The 14225-nt window shown below is 36.3% G+C and overlaps 1 protein-coding gene across 1 annotated transcript in view; it reads left to right on the top strand.

Annotated features, from left to right (window-relative positions):
• Positions 1 to 14225, top strand: part of ADGB (androglobin) — a 188165-nt gene that overhangs the window by 147571 nt on the left and 26369 nt on the right. Inside the window, exons 28-29 of the mRNA XM_073789314.1 lie at positions 5933 to 6117; positions 13916 to 14112. Coding sequence (XP_073645415.1) covers positions 5933 to 6117; positions 13916 to 14112 — 382 coding nt within the window. The remainder of the gene's footprint in view (positions 1 to 5932; positions 6118 to 13915; positions 14113 to 14225) is intronic.

Raw genomic sequence — 14225 nt, forward strand, 5'->3', positions numbered from 1 at the left:
TTCTCATTCCCTCATACCTCTCATCTCTATGCCCTCCTCTTTATTCTCAATGTCCTCCACTACTTCAGGGCCTCATTATATTTTGTCTATAAAAATGCTGTGTCCATGTCTCCATTATATTCACTCTTCATTTTTAACTATTTCTCTGTCTCTCTCACCTTATTCATTTACATATCCATCCTTTACTACCAGAGTAGTTATCTAACAAACACATTTAAAGATGTGATTTCCCGTCTTTAAAATTTTGGACAAATTTCCATTGGCTGTAAAGTAAAATCCAAACCACAAACACTCCTGCCCAGCCTCCCAACACACTGTGCACTCTCTTGATGGAGCTATGGACCAACTCCTGACATATTTGTGATGTGATTTTATCTTGCCCATGCCTTTCCTCTTATCTTGTTATATTCTGTCTCCATTTTTCCACCTAGCAAAATTTATCACTTTTAAGGATCAGTTTCAAGAGTCAAATCTTTTATACCCAAACCTCCAAATATAACTAGTTAGTCCTGGTCGTGTTTCTATAGTCTTTGGTTCTTTCTAAGAATGTGACATATCAAATTTTATCTGGTTAATTTCACATCCGCCTCCATGAGAATTAACATTTATTGGAGGCAGGAACCATGTCTTATCAATACAGGACGTATTGATATATGCCTGACACGTAGTTGGCCTTCATTAAATATTGTTAAATGTTCATTAAATGAGTTGTTAGAATACTTGTCTTCTCTTTTCATATATTTTTTCTATGCAGAAAGTTTGGCAAATATGTTATTAAGGAAATAAAAATCACACATAACCTAGAAACTATCATTGTTAGTATTCTATTGTATTTTCTTAGAATGTTTTTTCTATTCACAGTTTAACATTATTAAAATCATAACATAATTAAAGTTTTATAATCTGACTTTTTACTTAACATTATAGTGTTAACATTTCCCAGTACCATTAAGACATTTTGTGAACTCTTTTTCATGATTATCTAATAATTATTCATATGAATATACAAGTTTTTTGGTTATTGGTTATTCCCTGTTGTTACAAATTTCCTTTTCTACTTTTTCTATACTATTAATAGAGATATGATGGGCATATTTTATTGTAAATATTAAAGAAAATTTCTGATTATTGTCTAAAGATTTATTGTTTTAAGGAGATTAAATATTTTAAAGAAACCATACATATTGGTAAATTGGTTTTCAAAAGTAAAACCCAAGTCTTTTTGACAGTATAGGCACAAATAATAATTCATTGTATTCTGGCTGATTTTTCTCTATAATTAATATTTATTTGCTCCTTAAAACCTTTTTCCCTTTAACAAACATGCTCACATTTTTTGCAAAGAAAGATAATCAACAACAAAACTAAATTACAGAACAATATATACAGTATATCCCAAGTATATTTTCTTTTTTTTTCCTAATATCTTTATTGGAGTATAATTGCTTTACAATGGTGTGTTAGTTTCTGCTTTATAACAAAGTGAATCAGTTACATATATATGTTCCCATATCTCTTCCCTCTTGCGTCTCCCTCCCTCCCACCCTCCTTATGCCACCCCTCTAGGTGGTCACAAAGCACTGAGCAGACCTCCCTGTGCTATGCGGCTGCTTCCCACTAGCTATTTTACATTTGGTAGTGTATATATGTCCATGCCATTCTCTCACTTTGTCACAGCTTACCCTTCCCCCTCCCCATATCCTCAAGTCCATTCTCTAGTAGGTCTGTGTCTTTATTCCCGTCTTGCCCCTAGGTTCTTCATGACATTTTTTTTCTTAGATTCCATATATATGTGTTAGTATACGGTATTTGTTTTTTTCTTTCTGACTTACTTCACTCTGTATGACAGACTCTACGTCCATCTACTGCACTACAAATAACTCAATTTCATTTCTTTTTATGGCTGAGTAATATTCCATTGTATATATGTGCCACATCTTCTTTATCCACTCATCTGTTGATGGACACTTAGGTTGCTTCCATGTCTGGCTATTGTAAATAGAGCTGCAATGAACATTTTGGTACATGACTATTTTTGAATTATGGTTTTCTCAGGGTATATGCCCAGTAGTGGGATTGCTGGGTCATATGGTAGTTCTATTTTTAGTTTTTTAAGGAAACTCCATACTGTTCTCCATAGTGGCTGTATCAATTTACATTCCCACCAACAGTGCAAGAGGGTTCCCTTTTTTCCACACCCTCTCCAGCATTTATTGTTTCTAGATTTTTTGATGATGGCCATTCTGAGCGGTGTGAGATGATATCTCATTGTAGTTTTGATTTGCATTTCTCTAATGATTAATGATGTTGAGCATTCTTTCATGTGTTTGTTGGCAATCTGTATATCTTCTTTGGAGAAGTGTCTATTGAGGTCTTCTGCCCATTTTTGGATTGGGTTGTTTGTTTTTTTTGATATTGAGCTGCATGAGCTGCTTGTAAATTTTGGAGATTAATCCTTTGTCAGTTGCTTCATTTGCAAATATTTTCTCCCATTCTGAGGGTTGTCTTTTGGTCTTGTTTATGGTTTCCTTTGCTGTGCAAAAGCTTTGAAGTTTCATTAGGTCCCATTTGTTTATTTTTGTTTTTATTTCCATTTCTCTAGGAGGTGGGTCAAAAAGGATCTTGCTGTGATTTATGTCATAGCGTGTTCTGCCTATGTTTTCCTCTAAGAGTTTGATAGTGTCTGGCCTTACATTTAGGTCTTTAATCCATTTTGAGTTTATCTTTGTGTATGGTGTTCCAAGTATATTTTCTTATGTTTATAGTTGTTTATATATTTTATATACAGGTAAAATTTTAGAGAAAATACTAAACAAAAGCACATAAACTGAGGGCAATAAAAGGGTTGAAGAATTCTCTTTTTAATCTATCTGCTTCTTGTAATATATTTGCATACTGCCTATTAGAAGAAAGCAAAAAAAAAGGAGAGAAGGAAGGAAATGTGCCAGTAACTAAAAATAACAATTGTGATAAAGTATTTTAACTACTATGATAGGAAACCATTGTATCACACAGCAGGGCCAGTATTAGACTCAGTGATATTGAACCCAATACCTAAGTTAGTCACAGCAGCTGGTCCTAAATCTGTCAGGATGAGTTGAGAGGAAGGTGAGGAGAGAACTGCTTGACTAGCACATGTAAAAATTCAGAAATTAGAGAGAATATGACCTTTTCAGTATGATCTTTGTTTTGTTTGCAAAATGGGGTTCTAGGGTGCTAGAGCAAGAAGTAAGATCCAGAGGTTGGCAGGGCCCTTTCCTGAAGGGCCTCAAGGCAAGAAGAGATTCAGATTTTACCATAGAGGCACTGAGATGCTTTGGAGGATTTTAAGCAAAATGGCATTAATAGACTGTGTTAAAACATTATGTCTGCAACTATGAATTGAAAAAGTACTCTAAATATAATTTCTAAGAACAGAAAAAATGTTAGAACCTTATTGTTATGAAATTATATGTAATCATAAAAGGTACAAAACATGAAAAAAAAGGAAAAAAAGCTCACTCGGAAGACTGCAGTGTGTTGTATGGATGAAGGGAAACATAACTGGAGACAGGGAAACCAGCCATGCAGAAGTTGCAGAATAACCCAGGTGTGTGATCATGGCAAGTGAAATAAGTCAGTGTATTTGTTTACCAAGGCTGCCATAACAAAGGCCCACAAACTGGCAACGTAGGTAGCTTACGCAACAGAAATCCTGACTGCCACAAGTCTGAGATCAAAGTGCCAGCTGGACTGATTCCTACTGAGGGCTGAGAGGGAGAAGATACTCCATGCTTTCTGCTAGCTTCTAGGGGGTTCTAGTCATTGGCATTCTTTGACTCATAGATTTATCACCCTGGTCTTTCTGTTCCTCTTCACGCACCATTCTCCCTGTGTCTCTCTGTCTCCAAACTTCCCCTTTTCATAAGGACCTCATTTTAACTTGATTATCTCTGGGAGATAATCTCTCTAAGAATGGTGACATTGTGAGGGGCCGGGGGTTAGGACTCCAGCATGTTTTTGAGGGGGACACAATTTAACCCATAACAGGCAGTGACAATGAATCTAGAGGAACGAGAAAGGATTTTAAGGTAACAAGGAAGTAAAATTGAGAGCGTTGGTTGATTGGGGTTTGACTTGGGGAACTGTTGGACAGTAAGTGTCATTTACTTAGAGGTTACAGGAAGAGAACCCCATTGGCTGGTTGGGCAACAGAAAGACAATAAATTCTTTTTTTCTTTTTCTTTTTTTAAAATTTTTTTGGCTGCACTGAGCCTTCCTTGCTGCGTGCGGGCTTTCTCTATTTGCGGTGAGCGGGGGCTACTCTTCGTTCCAGTGTGCGGGCTTCTCATTGAGGTGGCTTCTCTTGTTGCAGAGCACAGGCTCTAGGCACACAGGCTTCAGTAGTTGCAGCACATAAGCTCAGTAGTTGCAGCAAGAGGACCCTAGAGTGCGCAGGCTTCAGTAGTTGTGGCTCACGGGCGCTAGAGCGCAGGCTCAGTAGTTGTGGTGCACGGGCTTAGCTGCTCTGTGGCATGTGGGATCTTCCCGGACCAGGGATCGAACCCGTGTCCCCTGCATTGGCAGGCGGATTCTTAACCACTGTGCCACCAAGGAAGTCCTAAGTCATTTTTAGGTGTTAAACATGGTAGGCCAGTGAAATGTCCAAGGGATACTGCATAGGGGAGTCGGGCTGGAGACACAGATTTGGAACTCATTATGCTGTTTCTGCCCATGAAGTGCCCAGGAAAGTTTGTACAAAGAGAGTCAGATCCAGGACAGAATATTAAGATTCTCTGATATGTATCAGTGAATGTCAGTGTGAGAGAAGTCTAAAAGTAGCACCTCTGAAATAGGAGGTACAAAAGTTATTATGCTCATGGAGAAAAGTTTTTGAAGAAAGAGAAAATGAGGGTTGATTCGACTTTGTCAGATTCTCCTAACAGTTCAGGAAGATGAGAACTGAGGTTTCTATAGGGTGGTGACAAGGTGCTTGACACCATGGCAAGAGCAAGTTTAGCACCTTGGTTGGGGGCAGAGTGGAGCGCTGTGAGCGAGTGGGAGGTGATGAGCCAAGGACAGTGGAAGTTGACAACTCTCCTTAGATTGTTAGCTGGGGAATAAAATAGAGCCGAGACTGGTCAACAGGGTTGATGGAAGATTTTTTTTTTTGGTTTGTTTTTTGTTTTGTTTTGATCTGTCTTTCAGTGGGTGAGAACTGCACAGGTACAAAAGCCAATATCAAGGAGAAATAAAGTGGGGAAATTTAAGATAAGGAAGAGAGAAGATAGAAAAGCAAGTTTCTAGAGAAATTGAAAGTTTTTATAGGGTCCTGAACATTTGCAAAGATTCACCTAAAGTAGGAAAGAACCTCAACAAAACAAGAAACCTCTTAGACTGCATTAAGGGAGGAGTTGGGAAGGAATTAGACTGCACATTTCCAGTCTTTTTTGTAAGAGGTTCCCAACCGGCTTGGTTAAAGGGTGAGAGCACAAGCGACAGGTACTACTTCTGACTTCTCTGTATTTTTGTGAAAGAAAATACTGTTAACAGTATTTAACAAACGCTGTTAACAGTGAGGTTTTGAAAGCTACTGCTGGTTGTGCTTTTTGTCCCACTAGAGAGGAGGGCGTAATGGAAAGGTTTGATGTGGCAGTAGTTTGCAGTCTATCAAGTTTTATAAGTGAGTGCTTATTATATCTAAATAAAACGTTACATTTCCTGTTTGGGATATGATGATAATAAACATCCGATATTTAACTTCATTTTACCACAGCATACTGGGATCTTTTGCCGAAGTCTATAATAGCACTAATATTTCCAGGATTTTAACTGACTTTATAAAGTGGTTTTACTTGTAGATTATCATATCAGCAAATGATACAGTTTCTTTTAGCTATTTGAAGGAAAGACCAGCATACTTGTTTATAAAAGTGAATGTTTTTCTTTATAGGTATTCAGTTAAAGTTGCATTACCACATCCTGTTACAATACAGGTACGCACATCCAAACCAGATGCATTCATCAAGCTACAGGTCCTAGAAAATGAAGAAGTTATCGTGAGCTCCACTGGGAAGGGCCAAGTTATCATTCCAGCAATTAACCTCTTGGGGAATGAGAAAGCCTTGAGCTCCCAGTGTAAGTGTGGCTTTTAGAATTGGTTATTTAGATTCATAAACAGATATTTATGTTTATGTAACTGATTTTCTAAATGTTTTAAGATAAAATAGCAAGTAAACATTTAATTGCTAAAATTTGATATAATGGGAAATATTTTTTAAAAACTATTGCTTTTGTGTGCCAAATTAGTCTCTGAAGATCAATAGATTTGTTATAACTGTGCTTTAAAAATTATTACCTGAACCTTCTTAGACTTCTGAATAAGAAATAGATTTTTATTACTTTGAAAACATTTTTTACTTTTATTCCCAATTAATTATTTTTAGAAAATATTCTACTTATTAAAATTAACAGAAACTTTGAAGTTATTACTTGCAATGTAATAGTCACAGGAGCTTTTTTTTTTTTTAATGGCGGTATAATTGCTTTACAATGGTGTGTTCGTTTCTGCTTTATAAAAAAGTGAATCAGTTATACATATACATATGTTCCCATATCTCTTCCCTCTTGCGTCTCCCTCCCTCCCACCCCCCCATCCCACCCCTCCAGGCGGTCACAAAGCACCGAGCTGATCTCCCTGTGCTATGCGGCTGCTTCCCACTAGCTATCTACCTTACGTTTGGTAGTGTATATATGTCCAGGCTTCTCTCTTGCTTTGTCACAGCTCACCCTTCCCGCCCCCCATATCCTCAAGTCCATTCTCTAGTAGGTCTGTGTCCTTAGTCCTGTCTTACCCCTAGGTTCTTCATGACATTTTTTTTTTCTTAAATTCCATATATATGTGTTAGCATACGGTATTTGTCTTTCTCTTTCTGACTTACTTCACTCTGTATGACAGACTCTAGGTCTATCCACCTCATTACAAATAGCTCAATTTCATTTATTTTTATGGCTGAGTAATATTCCATTGTATATATGTGCCACATCTTCTTTATCCATTCATCCGATGATGGGCACTTAGGTTGTTTCCATCTCCGGGCTATTGTAAATAGAGCTGCAATGAACACTTTGGTACATGACTCTTTTTGAATTATGGTTTTCTCAGGGTATATGCCCAGTAGTGGGATTGCTGGATCATATGGTAGTTCTATTTGTAGTTTTTTAAGGAACCTCCATACCGTTCTCCATAGTGGCTGTATCAATGTACATTCCCACCAACAGTGCAAGAGTGTTCCCTTTTCTCGACACCCTCTCCAGCATTTATTGTTTCTAGATTTTTTGATGATGGCCATTCTGACTGGTGTGAGATGATATCTCATTGTAGTTTTGATTTGCATTTCTCTAATGATTAATGATGTTGAGCATTCTTTCATGTGTTTGTTGGCAGTCTGTATATCTTCTTTGAAGAAATGTCTATTTAGGTCTTCTGCCCATTTTTGGATTGGGTTGTTTGTTTTTTTGTTATTGAGCTGCATGAGCTGCTTGTAAATTTTGGAAATTAATCCTTTGTCAGTTGCTTCATTTGCAAATATTTTCTCCCATTCTGAGGGTTGTCTTTTGGTCTTGTTTATGGTTTCCTTTGCTGTGCAAAGGCTTTGAAGTTTCATTAGGTCCCATTTGTTTATTTTTGTTTTTATTTCCATTTCTCTGGGAGGTGGGTCAAAAAGGATCTTGCTGTGATTTATGTCATAGAGTATTCTGCCTATGTTTTCCTCTAAGAGTTTGATACTTTCTGGCCTTACATTTAGGTCTTTAATCCATTTTGAGCTTAGTTTTGTGTATGGTGTTAGGGAATGATCCAATCTCATACTTTTACATGTACCTGTCCAGTTTTCCCAGCACCACTTATTGAAGAGGCTGTCCTTTCTCCACTGTACATTCCTGCCTCTTTTATCAAAGATAAGGTGACCATATGTACATGGGTTTATCTCTGGGCTTTCTATCCTGTTCCATTGATCTATCTTTCTGTTTTTGTGCCAGTACCACAATGTCTTGATTACTGTAGCTTTGTAGTATAGTCTGAAGTCAGGGAGCCGGATTCCTCCAGCTCCGTTTTTCGTTCTCAAGATTGCTTTGGCTATTCGGGGTCTTTTGTGTTTCCACACAAATTGTGAAATTTTTTTTTTAGTTCTGTGAAAAATGCCAGTGGTAGTTTGATAGGGATTGCATCGAATGTAGAGGTTGCTTTGGGTAATAGAGTCATTTTCACAATGTTGATTCTTCCAATCCAAGAACATGGTGTATCTCTCCACCTATTTGTATCATCTTTAATTTCTTTCATCAGTGTCTTATAATTTTCTGCATACAGGTCTTTTGTCTCCTTAGGTAGGTTTATACCTAGATATTTTATTCTTTTCATTGCAATGGTAAATGGGAGTGTTTTCTTGATTTCACTTTCAGATTTTTCATCATTAGTGTATAGGAATGCCAGAGATTTCTGTGTATTAATTTTGTAACCAAATTCATTTTAGCTGTAGTAGTTTTCTTGTCACATCTTTAGGATTCTCTATGTATAGTATCATATGTCATCTGCAAACAGTGACAGCTTTACTTCTTCTTTCTGATTTGGATTCCTTTTATTTCCTTTTCTTCTCTGATTGCTGTGGCTAAAACTTCCAATACTATGTTGAATAAGAGTGGTGAGAGTGGGCAACCTTGTCTTGTTCCTGATCTTAGTGGAAATGCTTTCAGTTTTTCACCATTGAGGATGATGTTGGCTGTGGGTTTGTCATATATGGCCTTTATTATGTTGAGGAAAGTTCCCTCTATGCCTACTTTCTGCAGGGTTTTTATCATAAATGGGTGTTGAATTTTGTCAAAAGCTTTCTCTGCATCTATTGAGATGATCATATGGTTTTTCTCCTTCAATTTGTTAATATGGTTTATCACATTGATTGATTTGCGTATATTGAAGAATCCTTGCATTCCTGGAATAAACCCCACTTGATCATGGTGTATGATCCTTTTAATGTGCTCTTGGATTCTGTTTGCTAGTATTTTGTTGAGGATTTTTGCATCTATGTTCATCAGTGATATTGGCCTGTAGTTTTCTTTCTTTGTGACATCCTTGTCTGGTTTTGATATGAAGGTGATGGTGGCCTCGTAGAATGAATTTGGGAGTGTTCCTCCCTCTGCTATATTTTGGAAGAGTTTGAGAAGGATAGGTGTTAGCTCTTCTCTAAATGTTTGATAGAATTCGCCTGTGAAGCCATCTGGTCCTGGGCTTTTGTTTGTTGGAAGATTTTTAATCACAGTTTCAATTTCAATGCTTGTGATTGGTCTGTTCATATTTCCTATTTCTTCCTGATTCAGTCTTGGCAGGTTGTGCATTTCTAAGAATTTGTCCATTTCTTCCAGGTTGTCCATTTTATTGGCATAGAGTTGCTTGTAGTAACCTGTCATGATCTTTTGTATTTCTGCAGTGTCAGTTGTTACTTCTCCTTTTTCATTTCTAATTCTATTGATTTGAGTCTTCTCCCTTTTTTTCTTGATGAGTCTGGCTACACAGGAGCTTTAATAAACAAATTATTTCTGAAATAATGGACAACAGTGATACTCTGAGATATATTCAGTTTTTTGTTTTTTGTTTTTATGGTACATGGGCCTCTCACTGTTGTGGCCTCTCCCGTTGCGGAGCACAGGCTCCAGACACGCAGGCTCAGTGGCCATGGCTCACGGGCACAGCCACTCTGCAGCATGTGGGATCTTCCCTGCCCAGGGCACGAACCCGTGTCCCCTGCATCGGCAGGTGGACTCTTAAACACTGTGCCACCAGGGAAGCCCTATTCAGTTATTTTAAGAACTTGATTCTGAGTATAAAAATAACACATGTCCAATGTAGAAAATTTGAAAAATAGAAAATTTGAACAATGCAACAAGAAATCCCTTGTAATCATGCAGAAAAAATACTGTTAGTATTTTAGCTTTTATGCCTCCATTGTCTATTTTTGCATTCTCATTTTAAACAAAACTATGATTTTACCAATTTTGGTAACGGGTATTTCTTCTTAAAAGTCTAACTTTTTATTTGGCATTGGTTGGGAATCTCCAAACCTATGTTAAATAAGAGTGATGATGATATACTTCCTTTTCTTAAATAGAAAGGCTTATAACATTTAAGTATTATGTTTGTTGTTGACTTCTAATAATTGCCCTTTTTAACATTTAAGAAAGTTTTTCTACTTCAGCTTAGAATTTTAATATGGGATGGGTTTGGAACTTTATTAATTACTTTATTGTTTTTTATAGAAATCATCAAATGATATCCCTTTGAATTTCATAAATTAATTTTTAATTTGGAATCATTCTTGAAATAAAATGTATTTGTCTATAATATTTTAATAAATTCCTATGTTTAGAATATACTGTTTTATTTAGTTTGTTAGATCATATTTTCTCTTTAACTTTTAACATTTATAATATTTTTACAATTTCCAAATAACTCTTTTGGCTAGTCTTTTCTTGTTAACATCTTAATTAATTTTTTGGAGTTAGAAAGTGTGGCTGTATATTTTCTATTTTGAGGATTGCGTAGATGTTTTTACTGTGGTGTAATTCAAATCAGTTTTGGTTAGTGTTACACTTAGGTTTATAAAGAACACATGCTCTATTTTGAAGGTAAATAATTTGATGTCTAAATACACACACACACACTCTCTGTACACTTATATATGTACATATATATATAAAATAAAACTTGGTAGCTGAAATATCTAAAAATTTAAATTGTCATTTACGTTTCATCTTATTGGCTTGTAAATTTCTGAAAAAGTAAAAATCTATCTCTAATATTTTTCATTTTACATATTTCTATATTACATTGCTAGTTGCATAAAGTTCTACATTTGCTTTATATTTATTGATATGTTGTATTTTTAAAATGAATGTAAAGCAGTCTTTTTTCAACTTTAATAGATTGTCTGACATTAACACTTGTTCTTCCATTTGTTATCATTTGCATGTTCATTTTGGTTCATACATTTAGTTTTTCAACCTTTCTGTTATAAATGGGTATTTTTTTCCACTCAATCAAAGACTCTAGTCTCTGAAATAGAGTAATATAATCCATTTACATTTTTCTCTCTTTTTTTTTTTTTTTAGAAGATGTTGGGGGTAGGAGTTTTTTGCTGTGTTGGGTCTTCGTTTCTGTGCAAGGGCTTTCTCTAGTTGTGGCAAGCGGAGGCCATTCTTCATCGCAGTGCACGGGCCTCTATCGCGGCCTCTCTTGTTGTGGAGCACAGGCTCCAGACGCGCAGGCTCAGTAGTTGTGGCTCACAGGCCTAGTTGCTCTGTGGCATATGGGATCCTCCCAGACCAGGGCTCGAACCCATGTCCCCTGCATTAGCAGGCAGATTCTCAACAACTGCGCCACCAGGGAAGCCCCTCCATTTACATTTATTTTGATAAATATGCTTTTTCTGAATTCTGTCATCATGTTTTGTTTTAAAATTTTATATCTTCTAGCTGACCTTTACCTAACTATTTGGTGGCTGGTACTCTTCCTGATCTCTCATTTTTCCCAATATTGTTTATGCTGATTATCTCAAGTATATAAGCAAATTACTAAAAAGAACTGTCTTTTACCTATTTTCTGTCTAATATTGATACTTTTCCTTTTTTTCCTTTCTAAAATAAATGCAAACAAGGCAGGGCTCTTTTTCTTCTCTCTTATTGACCCTGGAAACAGTGTTTGAGTTGTCATTGCAGCCCAAGGATATTCCTTTTCAATATGAAATAAGAATTTGGAGGAGCGGAGAATTGAGTCCATTTAGGACTAAGAATACACATAAATTTTATCATTTGATAGCTATATTCATTTACTAGGGCTGCTGTAGCAATTTACCACACACTGGGTGGCTTGAAACAACAAAGATGTATTCTCTCACAGTTCTGGAAGGCAGAAGTCCAAAATCAAGGTGTTATCAGAGCCATATCTCCATCAAAGCCTCTATGAGAGAATCCTTCCTTGCCTCTTCTAACCATTGTTGGCTCCTGGCATTTCTTGGCTTGTGAGAGCATATCTGTGCCAATGTCTGCCCCTGTCTTCACATGACTTTCATTCTGTGTATCTGTGTCTTCTCCTTTTCTCTTTTAAGGATGCTCATCATAGGATCTAGGGTCCTCTTTAATCCAGGTTGATCTCATGGTGGAATCCTTACCTTAATTATAGCTGCAAACACCCTTTTGTCAAATGAGGTTACATACTGAGGTTCTAGGTGGACATATGTCTTTGGGGGGGGGGTCACTATTCCACCCACTACAGCATTGTACCATAGGTCACTTAGCCTCTGTTCAGTTTTTTTTCTTTATTCTTTGCTTCCATTTAGATCATCTCTATTGCTTTTTTTCAAGTTTACTAATCTTTTCTTCTAAATTTGACAATGTTTAAGTCCATCCAGGAATGTCTCATTTCAGTTATAGTCAACTCTAGAATTTCTTATTTTTTATATAGTTCATTTCTCTGTTAATATTCACCATTTGTTCTTTCATTATGTCAACCTTTTCCCTTAAATCCTTAAACACATTTTTAATCACTATTTTAAAGTCCTTGTTTGCTAAGTCCAACATCTGTGTCAGCTCTAAGGGTATTTCTATTGACTTTTTTCTGTTGGTTACATTGTGCACTGTCCATTGTATTTGCTACGTTACCAAGACTCTAGATTATGCTGTCTTCATCAAAAGAGTGTTGAATTTTGTTCTGGCAGACAGTTTACTGACAGTTTAGCTTAATCCTATCAAAACTTTGTTCTAAGCTTTCTTAAGTCAGGTCTAGAGTTTCCATTACTCCAGGGCTAGGGTAGCTCTAAAGAATACCCCTTCTTGAGTTTCAGCTGAATGCTCTGTGTTTTCATTAAATTTTCTTCATTTTGGCAGAACTCCAATGTCTCTCAACTCAACACTGCAACCTTCAGAATCTCCATTAAACTCACAATCTTCCAGTAATGTCTACCAGGCATCGTTAGGTATTTGTACAAACGAAGTTTAAAATTCAGCTAAAGACTCAAGTAGACCCCTATGCATATTTGTGAGTTCCTTTGCTGCTCCGATGCCTGCTTTCTGGTACCCTGCCTCACAAATTCTAATTGTCTCAGGAGCCTCAAATTCCAATCTTTGCTTCCTAAATCTGACAACACAGCTGTTCACTGTTTGAACTCTATTTCCCTGTGCCATGGGTGAGAAGATCTTCACGGGCAGAAATGTGGGAAAGTGGAGAGATCATCTTGAATATTGCCCTTCTCTCAAGGATCACAGTCCTGGGCTGTCTATTGTCCTCCGGCTTAAAGCAGTTGTTTTATGCATTTTGTCCAAATTTATCATTTTTATGGTATAAAAATAAATCCAATGCCCATTATTCTGTCATGGCTGGAATCCAAATTTCCCTGTGTGCTTCACTTATGTTTCCTCAATACATGTTTGATGAATTAATTAACATCCAGCACATATCTATTTGTATCCCTTCCAATGGTATTTATATTATCTGTTAATTAAGAAATAATGATTGTAAAAATTAAAAATTACAGTAACATACACACACATAGTATTAAACACTGAAGAAGTCAGAGTGTGTGGTATTAGCTTATTGTCATTAGAGCGGCACAGAATGAATGAGAAATTGTTGAATTGTTGTATAATCTTTTATCAATCAGTGGTGGCTCAGAATATGCATTGCTCTATGCAAGTCATATACCATTACACTAAGTTTCTTTAAGACCAGAATATTTTCAAGAAGCCAGTGATGTTGGTTTTTATCTCATTAAAACAAAACAAATTGACCTGTCCCTTTGAGTGTTCTATAAGGATATAACTAAATAACACAGTCAGTAATAACTATGCATTCCACATATCTTAACTTAATCCTAATATTTCTCATATTCAGCTAGCAAGCAAGTTCTTTCAACTCATGCTTCATTCAAGAAAGAGCAAGAATTTTACGTTAAGAAGAAATCTGTCCCAGGAGGTCATAAATCCTATAAAAGACCTGGAAGTGCAATAGTAGACACTGGTCAGCCTATTTTGGATGAGGAAACTATCTCTGTACCCACTATAGAAGAAAATGCTAGCACACCACAGCAGGTAATTTACATTTAAAAGAACTATTTAATGGTACTGCTCATAAAGATTTAACGTAACTTGCAACAATTATTTTCCTAAAAATTGTTCATGTATAATACTTTTTATAAGTAGTG

The sequence above is a fragment of the Tursiops truncatus genome, chromosome 12, assembly GCF_011762595.2.
Source record: "Tursiops truncatus isolate mTurTru1 chromosome 12, mTurTru1.mat.Y, whole genome shotgun sequence".
Classification (NCBI taxonomy): domain Eukaryota; kingdom Metazoa; phylum Chordata; class Mammalia; order Artiodactyla; family Delphinidae; genus Tursiops; species Tursiops truncatus.